Source organism: Haliotis cracherodii, unplaced genomic scaffold (assembly GCF_022045235.1).
Source record: "Haliotis cracherodii isolate W230 unplaced genomic scaffold, xgHalCrac1.p SCAF_4, whole genome shotgun sequence".
Lineage (NCBI taxonomy): Eukaryota > Metazoa > Mollusca > Gastropoda > Lepetellida > Haliotidae > Haliotis > Haliotis cracherodii.
Window position 1 is genome coordinate 6,299,788 of NW_027266297.1, and position 20,901 is coordinate 6,320,688.

Here is a 20,901-nt window from a genome sequence, read left to right on the forward strand (position 1 = left end):
CTTTAAACATAATGACGGTGTCTTATGACAGTAGTGGCGCTACGATTGCTTCGTGAAGCTGGCCCTAAGAGTGCCTGGTGCGCGGAGTTGTGTCCCTTAGCTATGTCAGGATCGTGGTTTGGATCCCACATTCGACCTTGATATGAGATTTGGTTTGTCAGCACGTGCTCGTGGTGTTCACCAAAGTGGTACATGTCCTCCTACATTAATACACTTATAAGCCTTAAAACCACACCCATTCACCTGTATTGATATACGCACTGGTAGTCATCAAGCTCTCATTCCTGCCGCTGCTTTACCCCCAAAATGGAACTTATCTTTCCGTGCTATTTTTAGCGGTGGTTTTCTACTGAGTGATAGAACATTGGTGTCCTGAGCAAAAAGTAGTTCTATTGTGACGGTCATGTGTTACTTAAGATCTTCCAGCCTGTGTGTCTCGCTCGATGCCTTCCTCAATCTGGATGCCGAGTTATTTTCCTGACGATGTAAACAGAAAAGTAAACGCTGTGCGACAATTGCGGTCGCGCGGCACTTGGTGCACCTTCAGCTTTAAGATTAGGCAGTGATGTAGAATATTAAATTTCCTGGGGTGTAAAATAATTAATTGCAAATAATTTGATTGACTCGAAAATTTGTAACGCATGATAAAACAGCACATTTCGCCACTTTAAATCGTACATCGAAAGGGGGTATGTTTTAACACTGTATTTTTTCTCTTTTTCAGATCCAAGTCGTGTTTCGTCTGTCTTGTGTTCACACCTCAACATGACAATCTTCTGCAGTTTAAAGAAAGTGAGTTGTTTGTTTGTTTTGTATTTCGCAACTTGTTTACCGTTGCTCACCACTCCTCGCTTCTAAGACACACAGGAGGTATCTTTTATCACTGGAACTGACGTTTTAAAACACGGAAAATTACCTTAAATGATTCGTCACAAAGCATCTGCGTCACAGATTTCATGATATTAAGTTACAGCATTATATTTCTCATATAGAAAATAATATCTCTTATATAACGCGGCAATGATTAAGACATGGCATACGAACCTTATGATGGTGTATGCGTATCATTCTAGCATGAATTTGGAAATAACTCGATTCTGATTGGTCAATCTCAGGTGGTTAAAACACAATAACCCCCCTCTGATTGAAACAGCGTGACGTGAAGCACAGCAGATACAGGTTGTGAATGACGTAATACCTACTCTGTGAGCGCGGGAGTCGTGAAGGAGGCCATTTTTCTTGTCACGCTTATCGTTTGAAACCTAAACCTGATACTTCGTGTGTGCGACGATACGTTGGCGAGGTCGTTGTCGGTGCAGTCGTGATAGGGTAAATGTCTCTGTCACACGAGAAATGTTTTGTCATTTAGAATTTTGGACTTGCGAATTTGTTCCCTAACAGCTTCTTTGAGTGTGTTTGAAGAATGATGTACTTATTTCATCGCACGTTTCAACTCACAGGATGGGATGTGTATGTATGAGAATGGGTTGGCATTGGGTCGGTCGTGTGTGGTGGGGTGAGGTGGGGGGGGGGGGGGGGGGCGCATGATCTCCATGGTGGCATGCAATTTACTATCGAAATCTCCACTCAATAATAAGATCACAATGTTTTTGAAGGGGTCTAGGTGGCCGTTAAAAGGGGTGAAGGAGGTTGTTTGAAGGGGTAGATTTGGATGTGGGCTTTCGATGGTAAGAGGGATCTCTTGGCTGTAAATATCACACATGGATCCTGTCTCGACACCCGCTTAAACTCAACATTTTCACATAATGTCGGGCGGTAGGGTGGCCTAGTGTTAAAGCGTTCCCTCGTCACATCGCAGACCCGGGTTCGATTCCCACATGGGTACAATAAGTGAAGCCCATTTCTGGTGACCCCCGCCGAGATATTGATGGAATATTGCTAAAGGCGACTCGAAACCATACTCACTCACTCGCGTAATGTCCTAACAACTTATTTTACATGAATTCTACGATTATGGCAGCGGCAGCGGTCAAACTACCCAGTTAGTCATCAGACTAACGTATTATCTTAGACACTCGGTCGACCAATATCATTATTTATTTGTACATATTGTGACGAGATTAAATAAGTAAAGCGGCAAAGCGGGATAACTCATCTGTGCAGAAAGAGTATACACTGACGGGCAAAAGAAAGTATGCACTTAAAGATTGGATTTGACCAAAAATTACTGGGCTGGAAACTGTCGCCGAAACACTCCAAACGTAAGATCCTAAACCACAGCCATGATACCGTATCATCACCACTGAATAACCATTTCTAGTTTGTTTATTTCTTTGTTTTATTTGTTTATTTTAGCCACCATCGTTTTCCTGGAATTTTACGTTTTCGATTACACGAACCTTGTTAGGCTCACATCATGTTTCACATAGGCCAAATGAAATGTTAAACTGAACGAGACATATTTTCTTCTGGTAAAATAAAGTGCAGTTTATGTCTGAAATATGAACAGCTTTGCGATCATATCAATGGCGAGCCATTAAACCTCAAGACAAGACATGTACGAAAACCGATCCTAACTCTCTACTCAATACATTTTTATAAGTTATATGACGCAGCGCTGAGATATCACCAGTCTGTCTTCAGCGATCAGGTATCTCAGAGATCAGCTACTCTATGGTAACAATAGACTTGCACAAGTCTCTAAGGTAATAATTATGAGTTTAAATCATCAGTTCTAGATTATGTAATTAACAAGAACAAATATCCCTACAAGAGACTAGAGTTCTTAGACTGTCCAAATATCTAGACTTGCCTTTTAGGAGGAAAACACGACTACACTTACTGGTCATTTCTATCAATTTAGCCTTGGATCAAGGCTATGGAAACAACAGCAGGGCGAGTAGATGGATCATATAGAGATGTTCGCTGTTCAGTCACAAGGCTTTAGATCGCAGTGGAACTACTCAATAAGCTTTCGAAAGAAGTGGCATTTATAAATCATTAACATACACTATTAGATGGTCTATATGAGGGGTTGCCTCAATACTCACAAGTTAATTATTCAGTCATGCGTGTTCAACAGTTCGGCAGATAATTATGAAACAATGTGAGTAGACGTTTAATGTTCTTCCAGTTCTATAAATTATATATAGATTTTGTTTTCCGTGATAACAGAACTTCTTTCAATGTCGATGATACCTTAAACTGAAGTTTAATACTTCAGAACACAATTATTAGTTCGTGAAGTTATGAATTTATCATTAAGGTTTCATTTTATCACATATTGTTCAATAAATAATTTTAAAATTACATTTTATTTTAAAGTAAGACACTGTATACAAGGTCGCCATGTCGTTTAGTGAATCCTGTTGCTTGACACAGGCTAGTTGTGAGCCACTGTGGTACCATCTGAGAAGACCGCCTCCGTGGTCTAATGGTTAGAGCGTCCGCCCGGGAGAGCGGAAGGTCCGGGGTTCGATCACTAGCCGCGTCATACCAAAAGACGTTAAAAGATGGTACTTGTTGTTACCCTGTCTGGCGCTCGGCATTAAGGGGCTAAAACAAGGACTGGTCGGCTCGGAGTCAGTTACTGTGTCTGATTGGAGTATTCATGTTAAACTGCGGCATGGTATCTCAGTGTGCTAGCACTATAAATCGGCATCAGTCCGGACTAGTACAAACAGCCACACACACATACACGTGCATGCACGTCGCAATATAAGTGCAAAAATCTTGGACGCGACGTTAAACCCTATTTCACCTCACCTCACCATCTGAGACGAATGAAAGTTAGCGCCCCCCGTTTTAACCCTAAATGGTAGTGGTCTTGGAAATATGGCGACTTTTATCGCCTTGAGGTTCATGGTAGCTATGTGCATTAAAGGGAGAAAATCTACACGCGGGCCCTTGGTATACAACATGCCACCGGCACGGGGGGGTAACATCTTGAAATTATATCTTCAACGCTCATCGGAAAAATCGATCGAATTAAGCTTTTTTGCACAGGTCGTTTTTCTACAGACGGAGGTAAATTTGATTCGATTTTGGAAGAGAGTCTTAGAAAGTCGCTGCATTGACTGGCTGTGGCTGAGCTTGGTTAGGCCAGCACAATATAGGAGAGAAGGTCGTGTCGCGGTCTTTACGCTCATATCATGCAAGGCTTGTCTGGTGACGTTACGGAAATAGGAGCATCCTATTGAATGTGTGTGTTGCTGGTACGCCAGCCGCTTTCTCTAGTATTGAACTGTAAAAGACTTGGCTACAAGATGCTAGGTTTCAAAGAGTTATGGACAAATGGGTTTCCCCCATAAAAGGAATCACCACAATAGAAATTTGAACTTTGGCCTCAATTAGAACTAAATATAGTGGTCTATTTACATCGGGAGCAGTGCCGGAGGTGGGGGGGTATCTTGACGACAGTTGGTTTTCGATTGACGAAGTCATTTGGGTCGAAACACGCCCCTCGACAGAAGGTGGTTACGACTTAATGCCAGTGAAATCAATGAAAGACACTATAATGAAGACCATTAGTCATTTTGAACAGCACCTGGCCCATCGTCCCAAACCTGTTATTGGCAGACTTTGATTTGTGGAACACCAACGCTGTTGTTTATAAGTTCGTTTTTAGATCATCAGTTTGGAATAATTACGAGAAATATGATACTTGAACAAACCGATAAATGACAAGTGTTTAATGACTGTTATTGTTTTTCATGCTTCCAACCCACCTGTTGCTTGTGTTCATGTAAAGGTAATGCAGAGACCTTAGTCTATGGATAACGGTATGCATGTGGGACCTATCACGACATCCAATCCATGCCCCACGTGTTGTTTGGCCTTGGGTTGTTTTTACAGCTAGGAACCTCCTCTGTTTTCAGGGTAATTCCCGTGATAGAAGCTACCGACTAAATATGTAGAGAGGAGTAAGACATTTAACATTTAACAAAAAATATTACACCGGTTTGCGGCAGGGATTCGGGAAACATAATTCGGAGTTGGTTTCTTATCTGCCAGATCTCGCGAGATATCTATACAGCGACTTCCGGTACCACATCTGCTGTGTGCCGCTAGGGGGGCGTTCCATCTTACATCACGAGGAGTCATTATAACGGGTTTGAGGGGCGTCCGTTATATATACACGTAATTGTGTGCTCGAATCTGTCATTATAAACGATTTATGGTCCAATCTAAGGATAATGAGCGATCTGATGATTTTATGTTAGTTTCAGGCCTGAAGGAATATGTAGTGATGGTGAAAGGGCTGAAACCACGAGCCCTTATATCAGTCGGAGATGGTGGGGTGGGGGGGGGGGGGGGGGGGGGGGGGGGGGGGCATCTGTCGCAAACCATCATAGAGGTTTCTTCTCTTTTTGTGTACATCGAAATGTATAGTCCAGATTAACACTTAGTCTTTGAATCATTTCTTTATACCAATTGAAGTTTTTTTGCAAAATACCCTTTCCTCTTCTGCGGTGGAATCAAGGAAACTAGACTTGGTTTAGTTTGATCTAGACTTGACTAGGCTCTCAGTAAAAAATATATATATTACACGGTCATGGCGCTATGTATAGTCAGTCCCTGAAAGTTACATTACGGCTTATCACACACACACACACACACACACACACACGCACGCACGCACGCACGCACGCACGCACGCACGCACGCACGCACACTCACACACGCATTCAAATTTATACACCACACACTCACATTACGGCTTATCACACACACACACGCACGCACGCACGCACGCACATACACACTCACACACGCATTCAAATTTATACACCACACACTCACAAACACATCAAACACACGCATTCAAATTTATACACCACACACACTCACACACACATCAAACACACAGACACACACAAACACACACTCAAACACATGAACCACACACTCACACACGCATTCAAATTTATACACCACACACACTCACACACACATCAAACACACAGACACACACTCAAACACATGAACCACACACACACACGCATTCAAATTTATACTCCACACACACTCACACACACATCAAACACACATAAACACAGACACACACGCGTTGCTTTGGGCCTCTGTTTCCTAATGGCGATACTTCCTCGCTGGCAGACAGACGCAATGAGGAAAAGTATTGCAGGAACACGGAGTTGATAAAACAGCGCGACGGAGACCAGGAATCATGAGAAATGAGCACAAATGGCTGAAATATCTCACTTGCTCCAAGATTTATTGGCAAATATGTTAAAGACGAACACACAAATTGCCTATTTCTGTGGCGGTGGGGCTCGTGGATCCACCTAACATATGTTTACATGTTATATAACGTAACCTGTGCCATGTGGCCTCAAAGCAATGGGTAGTTAGGTGTCAGTGGTATTATAAATACTTTGGGAATCCAGTAGAATTTCAAAATGTTGTCATGAATAATTCAGATTGCTTTTGTAAATAGTCAACATAGGTTTTTGAATATTCCAGCAAGTGTTTCAGGATTTGGGTAACACGTTATCGTTCTGACAAGGGATATTATAGACGTGATTGATGATGACACGATAAACTGGTAGAAGTGCATACAGGATGCTTTTAATGGGGGAGGGGGTGGGCACTATATTTATTTTACCATCGATACCATTTACCATCAGCGTTTTATTAATTGTATGCCCCATTCCTTGGACCAGCATACAGCCCCACCCTAGTCTGTCTCACAGTCCCTGGGTGCCGTACAGCCCCACCCTAGTCTGTCTCACAGTCCCTCACAGTCCCTGGGTGCCGTACAGCCCCACCCTTCTCTGTCTCACAGTCCCTGGGTGTCGTACAGCCCCACCATCGTCTGTCTCACAGTCCCTGGGTGCCGTACAGCCCCACCCTAGTCTGTCTCACAGTCCCTGGGTGCCGTACAGCCCCACCCTAGTCTGTCTCACAGTCCCTGGGTGCCGTACAGCCCCACCCTAGTCTGTCTCACAGTCCCTGGGTGCCGTACAGCCCCACCCTACTCTGTCTTACAGTCCCTGGGTGCCGTACAGCCCAACCCTAGTCTGTCTCACAGTCCCTGGGTGCCGTACAGCCCCACCCTAGTCTGTCTCACAGTCCCTGGGTGCCGTACAGCCCAACCCTAGTCTGTCGCACAGTCCCTGGGTGCCGTACAGCCCCACCCTAGTATGGCTAGTATAGTCCCTGAGTGCCTTTGTACAAAACAATCTCAGCACTGCGACTGTCGTAAGGCTGTGTTAAGGTATGAGAGTTACGATCTCCTTAGTTGATTGGTAGGTTTGTTGTTTAACGCCGCACTCAGCAATATTCCAGCTTTGTGGCGGCTGTCTGTAAAAAATCGAGTCTGGACCAGACAATCCAGTAAGTGATATCATGAGCATCGATCCACTCAATTGGGATCGATGACATGCATCGACCAAGTCAGCGAGCCTGACCACCCGATCCCGTTAGTCGCCTTTTACGGCAAGCATGGGTTGCTGAAGAGCTATTCTACCCCGGCTCGTCACGGGTCTGATCACCTTAGTGCTGAGACCACTTTGTATAACGGCATCCTGAGCCATACAGCCCTACCCTAGTCTGTCTTACAGTCCCTCAGCCATTATATATTCCCTTCCACCCAGTCCTTGCCGTGATGCTACAGCCCTAAATGAAGCAAGTCTAGATTTCCACAGATTCAGATTCTGAAATTCCATTTCAATTTAAATGTAGTTGCTTTGTTTCTAATAATAATGATAATAAAAATAATATACAGCTTCCTAAAACGAGACAAGGATGTGGGACATAATCTTAATGTCAGTGTTGATTATGTTGATGGTTCTGTACTGCTGGACGGTACAGAAATGAGTGTCAACCAAGCGAAGTGCAATATCAAGTCGGCCCAGCCTCAAGGAGAGGCTATCTGAACGACCAATGCATCGAGTTTATGTGCAGTGTGTTGCAGAGTACTTCGCATGGATGAAGTCATCTGGCCCGAAATGTGAAACTGAAGGTTTTCTGTTTGCTGCTCGGGACCAGTCACTTCCCACTCGAAACCGTCAATGTGTGATTCTGCATCAAAATGTAAATATGAAATGCAGATTATGCAATGAATTTAAAGAGACTGCCCAACACATTGTCAGTGGATGCCCAGCTTTGGCACTAACACAGTATCTTAAACGACATGATGGTGTAGCTCGATCATTTTATTACCGTCTTCGCCATGCTTGTGGTTTTGACTCAGATGTCCACCCATGGTACGACCCGGAACATGTAGACCCGGAGTCATGGAAACTGATAAATACAATTTCTTTTGGATTATGCCCATTTACAGCCTCAGATGTATCCAGGCCAACAAACCTGATCTTGTCCTTTTTGATAAATAAAAAAAAAACATTTATATCATTGAATTTTCTGTCCCCTTAGACAGTAATGTGATTGACAAGATAGAGGAAAAACATAGCAAATATACGGACCTCACTTTCGAAATGTCACGCTTGCATCCCAAGTACCAAGTTGTCCGACTCCCCATTGTTCCCGGTCCTTGTCCTTAGGTTTGGTACCTTCCAATCTGTTGACTGACATTGGGAGAGTACCCGTGTTTGCTACCAGGAATACAGCCCTTCTGACAATCTGGGTAATGCAGAAGGCTGTAGTGTTGGGGAGTCTTCACATTCTCCGAAAAGTTCTGGATGGGTTTGACTAGGCAGCGCTTCCTGGGAGAAGTCCCATTCGCTGTCTGGGCTGCGTGTAGAGGGGGCAAGGGCCCTCAGCTGATGATGAGCCTAACCAGTCTGACTATGCCAGGATCACCCAAACCCTCTTTGCTGCATTTTTTATTTTATTCTGTAAATAATAATAATTCAATACTTTAGCTAGACAGTAGTTTGAAAACAAAGGAAAAGATCTGGATTAAGTATAAATCTAAAACGTCAATATTAGAGAATAATCAATCTCAAATATTTGAATTGAGTAGCACCCTGAAAGTAGGTGGATTTTTTAATGTAAATGGTAAAAATCGATATTGCTTTCATTCAAACATAATGAGATTATGTCCACTTATTTTACATATATCATATTATAAATATATCATAACGCAAATACAATTTAAGCAAACTTCATAGAGATTAAGCATGTTAAACTTGCACTTCTTTGAAACAGACAGTAACGCCTTTATAAGCGAACGCGCTGCTTGTCCCAATGATAACCATGCAGCCGTTAAGATTAACGTTATAGGAGCGCCAAGATGCATTATGTATCGTTGTGTTTTCATGATGTACGTGCAATAAGCGAAAGTGAGAGGTGGCTAGACGTTGTCAGGCCCACTTCTCCACATTATTGTTAAGGTCATGTTACATATTGGAGTAATAAGTCAATAACGAGCGATAAACACATAAGCGCCGTCACCGTCTGAGACCTCACAATGGCCGCTCTTACTTCACAGAGGGACGAACGCACCAGGAGCCCTTAGAGAATCGACCTTCACACATTAAATTTAAATTTTTAGGCTTGTGTGAAAAATGTCTTCATGTATTCAGATGAAGTGTGAAGAAATGGTTGAATAATTGACTGCTTTTGTCATATTATGGCTATATATCAGCTGTGTGGAGAAGTTCGTTACACAAAGCACCAGAGCGTCACGTTCGGTGATACGGACTCCTTGAACCATCCATAACAAAGAAGGCTCCGTATGGTTTAATACATCTGTGCGTTATACATGATATTGTTACGATGAATAATAGATGAATGAAAACAAGTTGTATTTGTTTCATCTGCATTATACGGAAAGTATACATGGAGAATAAAATAAAACAATAAAGATTTTGTTTTCTTTCATTATTTCGTCGTCATCTTCCCCCACGTCAGGCCAGATATGATATGTGTGGATCAAAAGAACATGTATTGTTTTTTAACGAATATTTAAAAATGATGCAGTCCAGCCTATAATTAATAGACAAAAGTTCAAATTAATAAGTTATCATAAAGTTTCATGTTTGAATTTTGGTACATCAATAATTAGATATTTTATTGCAAGAAATAACAAATAATACATTAGACAGATATTTTATTATATTTATTGAAATATTAAACTCCCATAGGTACTTGAAACAATATGCTCATTCCTGAGATTCACCCAGATACGTGATAACAAGTCATTATGCAAACGAATCTATGCTAATGCACTCTTTTTCAATATTCATAATGATAAACGGTAAAAGAATACTGACGTTTGATGCCGTATAACGGTGTGTGGGTCTCTGGTTTGATCACCTCAAGCAGATACCTTGCCATGTATTATTAATAACAATCTTGTAGTCCCTAAAGCTCAACGTGAATATCATGTACTGCAATATAGATATGTCAACATGCATGGTAAATGTTAATGGTTTGGTTGCATGAATAGTTGATATGATCAAAATAGTTAAAGTGTTTCATATTTCGGGAGGAAATGTTAACGTGTTTTGTATTATTCATACCGACAGTTATGTGAGAGCGAGGACGAAGATGTTAGTTGGAGTGCCGCGTATGACTGATAAGTAGTATTTTCTCATTAAGGGCCCTATGAGGGGCTAAACTTTCCCGAACGTGGGTTGTTGTCATTATTTATTTATCGATATAGTTGTTATTGATTAATTTGATACCTCTGGTACATGGTGTAAACATGACAGAATTTGACAGTATTGTTAATAATAAAATGATTGGTAACAATACTCTAATATGCTCATTATCGTATTTTTCTATTAAAACCGTTAGGTTGATTGAAAAGCTTTTTAACAATCGTACAGAATGAAGTTTGTTTGCACTTCAGTTCGGCCTAAAAATATATAAATATATAATGACTAACACCTCCCCCAACTCTCTCTCTCTCTCTCTCTCTCTCTCTCTCTCTCTCTCTCTCTCTCTCTCTCTCTCTCTCTCTCTCTTTCGAAACCCGACCATCGTATTCTGGAACGCCAAAGGGGCGCAACTCCGCACAACAAATTGGAGATACAATTAACAACGTGAAACAACAAATAAACATACAAAACACACACACACACACACACACACACACACACACACACACACACACACACACACACACACACACTCCAGCCTCACCCTTCATGCAACTATTTATTTTGGCAACGCATCATTATATCAAGGGAGTGCAACTCTTGATTCGTAGCAGCTAAATTAGCACTTTTTTCAAAGCCGGTCGGATTTCAAATTTGAGTCTGTGGGGATAACAAAATCCCCCTTTATTTAGGGTTGTAGTAAACACGCGGGCGTACTGACAATGAGAAACATGAAAATGAACCCCTGCTCTAATATGCTCCCCGCCATTGTCGAGTCTTATTGTCAGGCTCCGAGCAGAATCACTCAGTATCGCTGTACTTTGATACCCACTTTCTCTGGTAATAAATATTCTTTAAACACAAGAGACTCTCATCAGTTATATCTGAATGACAAAGGAAAGGGAATAAGAGATCAATTATTTACGTGAGCTGGCGAATGAGCTCCAACGTTTTGTCGCAAGCTCTTAAGCGCTCGACTTTGAATCTGATGTGAACCCGATACTGCATAGCCCTATCAGAGGGAACGCGGAGTTGTAATGCCCCGATCTTAGCGTCATTTCATACACATTTTACACAGGCAGTTTTTACATGAAGGATTATAACGCCAGATTGTATTGGAGGATTATAGTGCCATATTGTATTGAATAACCCCCACAACGAGACTCTCGCTAGCTGAATCATTTCACACAGTGATGATCGCGCATGTTGTCCCTCTTCAGTGATGTAGCTAAAAGGTCGGGAATATTTCTTTTCACACAGCATAAATAATAGTGGTATGTGAAAAGCTCTTATACTGTATTGTCTTACCGCTAATGTGTCATGTGGGAATCGACATAAAATAGGTCCAATAATCCTTGGTGTAGAGGGGATTTGTGAGCATGTATCTATGTCAACAAGTTAGAACTATTACAGATATATCACCGGGCATGTCATTTGCAACATTACAGATATATCACCGGGCATGTAGTCGGCAATATTACAGATATATCACTGGGCATGTAGTCAGCAATATTACAGATAAATCACCGGGCATGTAATCAGCAATATTATAGATATATTACTGGGCATGTAGTCAGCAATATTACAGGTATTTCATTGGGCATGTAGTCAGCAATACTACAGGTATTTCACTCGGCATGTAGTCAGCAATATTACAGATATATCACTCGACATGTAGTCAGCAATATTACAGGTATTTAATTGGGCATGTCGTCAGCAATATTACAGATATATCACTGGGCATGTAGTCAGCAATATTACAGATAAATCACCGGGCATGTAATCAGCAATATTATAGATATATCACTGGGCATGTAGTCATCAATATTACAGGTATTTCATTGGGCATGTAGTAAGCAATACTACAGGTATTTCACTCGGCATGTAGTCAGTAATATTACAGATATATCACTCGGCATGTAGTCAGCAATATAATAGGTATTTCACTGGGCATGTCGTCAGCAATATTACAGATATATCACCGGGCATGTAGTCAGCAATATTACAGATATGTCACCGGGCATGTAGTCAGCAATATTACAGATATATCACCGGGCATGTAGTCAGCAATATTACAGATATTTCACTGGGCATGTAGTCATCAATATTACAGGTATTTCACTGGGCATGTAGTCAGTAATATTACAGACATATCACTCGACATGTAGTCAGCAATATTGCAGGTATTTAATTGGGCATGTCGTCAGCAGTATTACAGATAAATAATCGGGCATGCCTGTAGTCAGCAATATTACATATAACCTATTACATTACAGTATCACAGTAGCATGCAGTCAGCAAGATTACAGCAATGTTCATATGTGCTAACTATCCCCTGCCAATGGGGTTTCATGCCTCACATTAGAGACTCCAGCTTCCCGGCTGCAGATCTCCACAGCCATCATGCCTCTTGCTGATCGGGAGGTTCACAACCCACAACCCCACTCCTACCAGTTTTTCCATGACAGGAATAAATTTCAATAATGCATATTCTGAACGCAACTGGTAGAGAATCGCACATATTATACGCCAGTTGTCTGTTACTGAACACGTATGGTAAATACCCTCAAATACAGAGCATTGACACATGAACTCCAGCAGAAAAACCTCTATGGAAATTGAATTTCAATCGTAAAGAAATTTACAGCGATAATTCTTTAGCATTGATCTTTTTCAGTCGTTGATAGAAAACCTGCATGACACGCATCGGCGTATGATAATTATTTAATGGCGTCTCTCACATGAAAGGGCCGAAATCTGTGATGTTTCTTCATCCTATGTAAAGTGATGGATGTAAAGCGAGAAATCTTTGCCTCCGGGGCCAACAATCACATTAGGGGTTTCCAACAAACAATCCACTGCTTGTGGTCGTGACAATAACTGTAGATACAGCGACACCGGAGATGCAATAAGCACATCAATTGTCTACCCGGGGAGGGGCCTTTCTCCCACTGCTAACCATCGGTAATCTATTTGACTTCATACGACAGGGCTCCGTGCTAACACCTCTTTCTCATGTCTCGTCACAACCGCAGTGTGCGGAGTTCTTGTAGGACTGGCGTTTTGCCTGATGTAATGAAACATTTGTTGCCGTTTTAGTCGTGTTTTGGTCGGGAAAAACTTGACGCTTGTTCCTGTACATGACAGCATTGCATTGCAGTGTTTTAGATAATAATTCATTTTGTATTTAAAGAAATATTTGGTGTAAATTATCTGTCTTGTATTATGAATGTAGGATTCGTGACTGCAGATATGTCTAATATACGTATTCATATATTTTGTCAGTACAATGACATACGTTTTGTACGACTGAACTTTTTTCTTGCATTGGGACTGGTCATGTGTGGGTAGGGGGTTGGGGATGAGGGTGGGGTGGATAATGGTCTTTAACTGTATCATCATCGTTTGCGGGCACACTCCCCATTTTAAGTAACATTTTTTCTTTTCGTCCCGAGCCCCACACATCAATTCACGGCACCCACCCACATCCACACCCACATCCACACCAACACCCACACCCCTACCCACATCCCCACACCCACACCCTTACCGACATCCACACCCACATCCACACCCACACCCCTACCCACACCCCCACACCCACCCACACCCCCACACCCACCCACACCCCCAGTACTAAATGACCAGACTCTAAATCAGTCTGTATGGGGGTGGTTGGATAGCCTAGTGGTTATTGTATCATTAAAAAATTGTAAAAAGCCGCAGTCTGCAATAGTCGGGTTACATCCCCTCATACTGTAAAGAAGTCTGGACAACCAAACCAGTGATTGATAGTATGAGCAACGTCCCACAGTGGACACAATCAGCTAAGTCCCGGAGCCAGATAGACCTCCTGATCGTCTATAGTCGCCGTCACCAGTCTGCCCTTCTCGAGCCAATTGGAAACCGGACCACCACAGATTAGAGTGTTCGAAGTGTTTAATGTGTGCTTTTGATCTTGCAGGTTACTGTACCAGAGACGACAAGCTCCCCAACGTCTGCGGCCGAATCACCGGGGACGACATTCTTCACACCATCGTAAAAGGTGAGTCACTTGTAGAGAACAGGGCATTTACATGGTAGAGAGTGGGGTCAATGTAAGCAAACACGTGTAATATGCCATAACGTTTGTTTATATTGTCTCCCCTACCTAAAGGTCGAGCGCAAGACGGAGTTACGCGTTGTGAGAATATATAAGCAGTATTTCATCTCTCCGAGACCGGCTGCAACTCTCATGTGTTTGAAAACACGCTTTGGATTACCTTCTTGGTCTAAGATGTGTTTCTTTTATATCAACTCGGGGTCTGTGGGCTTCCACAAACACGGACTTGTGCGTTGCCGCTCGGCTCCCTATTATCGTCGTATTTACATTATGACGAGAAGCAGACAGCCAGATTCTCATCTATTGTGCTGCCGTATCATGTAGTTCTGGCTGAGAACACGACTCGTTGTGGTTGTATTACACCCGTTCTGTCAGACATGACATTGTCTCTTGACCTCACCTTAGGAGAAGGAGGAGGAGCGGCGTGAATTCCGATAGACGCGGCGGAGCCCTGATACACGGGCTAAGGAGCAAGGGTGTTCTTTGATAGCGACCACTTGCAATTCACGGGATGTCTCTCGATGAGGCGAGGGTAGATAGCGAGTATTCTAACCCATTTATCCAGTCATTGTTCTGCGGAGCCCTCCCAGCATCTAAAGGCGTGGTACCAGGATTTGGCAACATCGATCACTTTTTACGCTTACCTCACTCGAGACAGTGTTGGGAGAATAGCTTACCATACGCTCCTCGCAGCGACGGCGGCATCAGTGCAAGGAGGACAAATGTTATGCCCATCTGGGACTCCACACAGTGCTTTCATGGTCCCAGATGCTCCAAGTCACCCTTTTTATCTTCTGTTCCAAGGAAACATAATTGCAATTGTATGACCTATTTAGAAGAAAAAGCTATTTACTTGTACATCACCGCAGCACAAATTACCTTAAAGTTTATGGTGATTTATTCAACAGACGTAGGAAACATCTATATTGTATATTATATGACTTAATATCTCGTTTAGCGTGCGTTTCTACTTAAGTGATCAAATATAGGTTTGTATATGAATTTCTGAGGTGACCAAAATGCGTGTTGGTCCAATTTCGTAGTCATTGGACATTACATTGCACCGTTTATTCAGATAGATATAGGCTTCATGAAATGCAGAAAAAATAAAAGGGAAAACTATTTATGAATCCTTGTTGATTCATTGGTCTGACAAGTAAAGTCATGTGTCACCCATCCATGAGGAGAGGTCATTGTTTTTGTGCAGTGTATCATTTCATAGACAATTGGTGTATAGAAAACAGTCCATCAATTCGTCAAGGAAATAATGCTTCTCCTTATGTTAATGGTATAACTGTTTCATCCGCGGTTTAGTAGCCTGGTGGTTAAAGCGTTCGCTCGTCACGCCGAAGATCCGGGTTCGATTCCCCACATGGGTATAATGTGTCACGAAAGCCCATTGGTGTCCCCCGACGTCAAATTGCTTGAATATTGCTAACAGCGGCGTAAAACTATACTCACTCTCTCGTGTTTCACCCAGCGCTCACTTTTATGTGACGTTTTAGAGAGATACATGGCTTTATAGTGGCATGATGATTAAGGAGGCACAGTGGACAATGCTATTACGTGCTTTAATGTGTATTGTTACGGGACATAACGACCCAGTGGTTCGGGGCGACTGAATTCGCTGTACAGTTTTACGTCCCTTGACATGCCAGGATGCCGTGATCGTGGTTCGAATCCCAGATGTGTCCTGGTTATATGGACATAGTGGCCCAGCGTCCAAGACGACAGAATTCGCTATGGGTTACGTCCCTTGACATACCAGGATACTATGATCGTGGATCGTATCCCAGATTTGCGCTGATTATTATCTTTGGTATGTCAGTATCATTCCCGTGCTCATGGGTCTCGCCAAAGAGATAAACATCTGAACCTTTCATGATTATTAATTTCACGTTAAGCTCACGCGACTGAAATTCTGTTGAAAGGGGGTAAGGTTAACCAAACTCACATAATATGTCGTAAGAGGCGACTAACAGAATCTGGTGGTCAGACTCGCCGACTTGGTATCCCAATTGCGTAGATCGATGCTCATGATATCAATCACTGAATTGGTTGGTCCAGACTCGATTATTTACAGACCGCCGTCATAAAGCTGGAATATTGCTGAGTGCGGCGTTAAACAACACACAAACAAACAATATGATATATATCGTTTAACCAAAATATTAACCTTTTTGAAAATACCCTTTCTTTTATTACAGTACCGAGCGTCCCCGTGGCCTGCCCCTTCCAGGGTCCGTACTCCTTCTCCTACAACAACCAAACCAACAGGGACTGTGACAGCCCTTCTTCCGAAATCCAAGAATGTGCGGATAGTTCAAAGTTCATCTTCAAGTATAAACGGTGCCAGCATACCCCGGAAACCCGCGATCAAGGTATGTGAAAGCTTACCATCCAGACCGACCGAAAGGTCATATTACGCGAACACAGAGTTAAAGCAGTGGTTTTAAAAGTATAGTACACACGCATGATCACGCTTGAGTCTAATCACGTTGACCTTTCGCGGCCAGCGCGACTAGGCCATTTTATTTAAAGTACTACGGCACCCCACCGGGAGAAATGGTTGTACTGGATGAAACTCGCTAGAGAAACCAAGATAAAACGATTTTCCCCATTATTCGCTTCTTAGTAAACTTTAATGGACTCAATACTATTGGCGTGGGAACAGACCTAGGATGTATGGGCGACATTTATCGTGGTTGCCAGCACCTAATAAGGCTCACGTCGAGCCTGGCGACGCTTAATCGCAGTCTTATAGTCCGCTTTTAGGGGGTAGTAGCGCCAATCTAGCTCAACCATGCATAAATAAAGGTTACACATCGCTTTGATGCAACCTGGCTTATACAGAAAATACACATTCTCAACCAGGTTCAATATTGACAAAATAAATTCGTATTTGTGGGCATTAGTGGAGGACGTATCTCGGAATAAAAATATATGATCTGGTATATAACACAAACACTTGTCCTCTTGACTTTTGAGGTTTTAGATAAAACAAATTCTTCAAAGGAAGCTCTTGTATAAACCTTTCAGAAAGGAAAAGCCATTAATGCATCCAAGGTAAAATACATCACATGACCTTCGTTTAGTTAACTTATCTGGTAAATGAATGTTATTTAAATTAATTCCTTCTGTGAGCAGCACTAAAACCTGCAAATAACGTACTTACTCCAAAACACGTATGTCCTAGTGCAAAAGTACTGTTAGACTAACATTTAGTCTCTGAAATCTTACATTACACAATATCCTTCTTGACGCTAAAAATTAAAAAAATTCCCTATGCTGATTTCAGATAGAGCTAGCTTGAGCTGGCTAGACTTGCTTTTGTATGCATTTCTTGATTATTACTTTTTCATAAAATAAATATATTCCACGGTCATGGTGCAGGACGAAAGCACTGTCAGTTTGCAGTGTTGCGTCCCTTAGCCTAGCCAGGATTCACTGATCATGATGTCGAATCTGATATTCGCCCTAATTGTTATCCTCGTTCTTTCAGCACCTTGGCTGTGCTAGTGTCATCCGATAAAGTTTTTAATTTTAGTTTTGTTCAAAATGAAACTGTCATGTCGCAGTTGCTTACAATAACGCCCAAAACGGGGGCAATTCTTACCCATTCATTCATCCACGCTTATTGTTCCATCATTTTTTTTAAAGATAGAAAAGATGGAAATTCAAATTAAAAACACAATTAGTGCAATACGCACAAAAAAATGTGTTTCCAGATTGGTGAATAAGACAACACATATCAACTAGTTCCTATCACAAAATACGCTTTTTTCAGACACAAAAAAACATACATTATGTTTTATTAGTCAGAATTACTCACATTCCACGGCAAAAAGTCGAGTCCTTAAACACACTGCAATATGTTTCCCAGTGATAACAGAGCATCGCTCGGCGACCTGGCACCATTTGGCATCAGTATCACAATAAGGCGCGCTGTGTATTCTCATGCAATAGAATTCTTAAATGCCAGCTCAATATATCACAGATGCCCAATATCGTGGCAATTGTTGCTTTTGAAATACCTGACAAGCTTTGTAATGGCCACTGCTTTAAATCTTCCACACTGTCAAAAATCCAATAATCGTTTATGAGGGAGGCTAGTTTATGGAGTGACTCACAATAGACTTAATGATGAGAAATATATTTGATAAGAATATTCTGTTTAATCAGTTTATTAATTTTGAAATACTATCCGAAAAGGCAGTTCTATTTCAGTTGATATTATCGCGTTTATAAAAGAGAATGTATTGATTTCAAGTAAGCAAAGTACAATATATCATTTTACTGTAGCAGCAAGTCTAAATGTCTGCATAATGGGTTTTTGATCGGTTGGTTGGTTGGTTGTTTCACGCCGCACTCAGCAATATTCGAGCTATATGACAGCGGTCTGTAAATAATCGAGTCTGAACCAGACATTCCAGTGATTGATATCTTGAGCATCGATCCACGCACTAGGGATCGATGACATGCATCAACCAAGTCAGCGAGCCTGACCACCCGTTAGTCGTCTCTTATGGCAAGCATGGGTTGCTGAAGACCTATCCTACCCCTGATCTTCACGGGTCTGGTGTATATGATGTTAGGGTCATTCATGACTTAATTTCCACCAATGGTTATCAATTTAAGATGAGTTCTTAGGCGGGGTATCATTGTTATTTGTTTGTTGTTTAACGCCGCACTCCCGCTATATCCCGCTAGTCGCCTCTTACGATAAGCATAGTCGCCTTTTACGGCAAGCATGGGTTGCTGAAGACCAGCTCTCACCCGTATCTTCACGGCGCGCGGTGTATTGGTTTTCTAATACAACTATTAGGAAATTAAGATTTGTCGTAAAGCCGTTACCAAATGATGATATAAACATGCTTGGTGTTTCAGATATGCAGTTCCAATGCCTAGCGACATGGTTCAACGGCGATTTCTTTCTGTATGGAATGTTTACTGGTTCTGGCTTAACGGAACATACACAGATGTACCGTTGCTTCGTACGTATTCTTCCGAAGAATTCCTCTCCACAAATTAGAAATACTTCCTGTAATTGGTGGGGCGATCTTCTCCCGTGCAGCACGTGCTCGGCATGATTTGTGTCGGCTGCTCGCCCCCGAGCAGACGACACCCCTTCTGGTTCTCCTGTCGAACGTTTGTTGGTAGTGCAGACATCGTTCTGAAGTTTATCTCAAGAGTGTTAAGAAACATTCCATTACTTTGTGGCCGTGCCTAATGATATAAGAGATTTACATTCCATATGTAAAGTTTACCTTGCCTGGTGACGGGATCTGGCCGCGAGCGGCCGCCATTCCAACTGGGAGCTATACCGACTTATCCAGTTAGAAGGTCTTTGATAGTTGTGTAATGCCTTCATCCAATTTCCCTTTCAATTAGCACCACTTGCAGTCCCCAGATTCGCCCTGTGCGGAGGGAAAGAGTGCAGCATCGCCAAGAGTCGTTACTGTATTACTTTTACCAGTCAGTTTTACTCGTTCATTCAGAAAATGAGACATGTTCCACAACTGCGTCGGTTGTTGATTGGGGACGAAAAAAACGCACTCCTTAATTCCGCGTTGCTCGACCACCGACCTCGTACTGTCGAGCTCATCGATTGCCTCTGCCTGGCTTTGAGAAGTTATCCTGAGGAGATCGCCCGCCAACTCAATTGTATTCATATCCCGTTTAGATCGTGTCCATTGTATATACTTCCTTCATCCGACTGGCCCGAGTTTGCGGTAGAACCAGAGCTAGGTTTATATAGGTGCGGATCTAAAAACAAACCTTGCGCGGGTCCTCTAGCTTCCCCCGAACTCTACGTCAGATAACATCTCCCGCTCATAATGTCATCAAACTCATGCTTACACGAAAAACATATCTTGAAATTCCTATTGGAGGTTTTGCTGAAGGAGCGGAGATGTATATGAGCCGTATCATACTTGTAACAGGAATTCGGGCACGATCCCCTTCTGTGCAGTTGCAGAAGTTCTTGTCTTCATTGGATCTAAAAAAGAAGTTGTCTTTGTTGTCATGGTGACCCGGGATACCATGTACTTCCACATTTGCTCATGGCTGCCTCGAGCGTTGTAAAAATATTAGGGTTAAATATCACAAAGTCATGAATAATTGTACTGAATGAATGTTTGCTGGAAAAAGTCAACAAGAAGAAGTATTTGACAACCAAATAAACAAATCATTAAGTGAACGAAAGAAAGCTATTGTCATCTACTATAATTCATTATTTTCATATAGTTGCACATATAGACGTGAAAGAAAACAGTTTATAAAACTAGTTGTTTTCGTGTTTAATGTTGA

General features: G+C 42.1%; 1 protein-coding gene across 1 annotated transcript in view; it reads left to right on the top strand.

The window, feature by feature from the left end:
* LOC139479718 (uncharacterized) overlaps nt 1-20,901 on the top strand; it is a 90,482-nt gene that overhangs the window by 53,813 nt on the left and 15,768 nt on the right. Inside the window, exons 3-6 of the mRNA XM_071262569.1 lie at nt 725-792; nt 14,455-14,535; nt 16,800-16,973; nt 19,480-19,586. Of these exons, the coding sequence (XP_071118670.1) occupies nt 725-792; nt 14,455-14,535; nt 16,800-16,973; nt 19,480-19,586 (430 nt within the window). The remainder of the gene's footprint in view (nt 1-724; nt 793-14,454; nt 14,536-16,799; nt 16,974-19,479; nt 19,587-20,901) is intronic.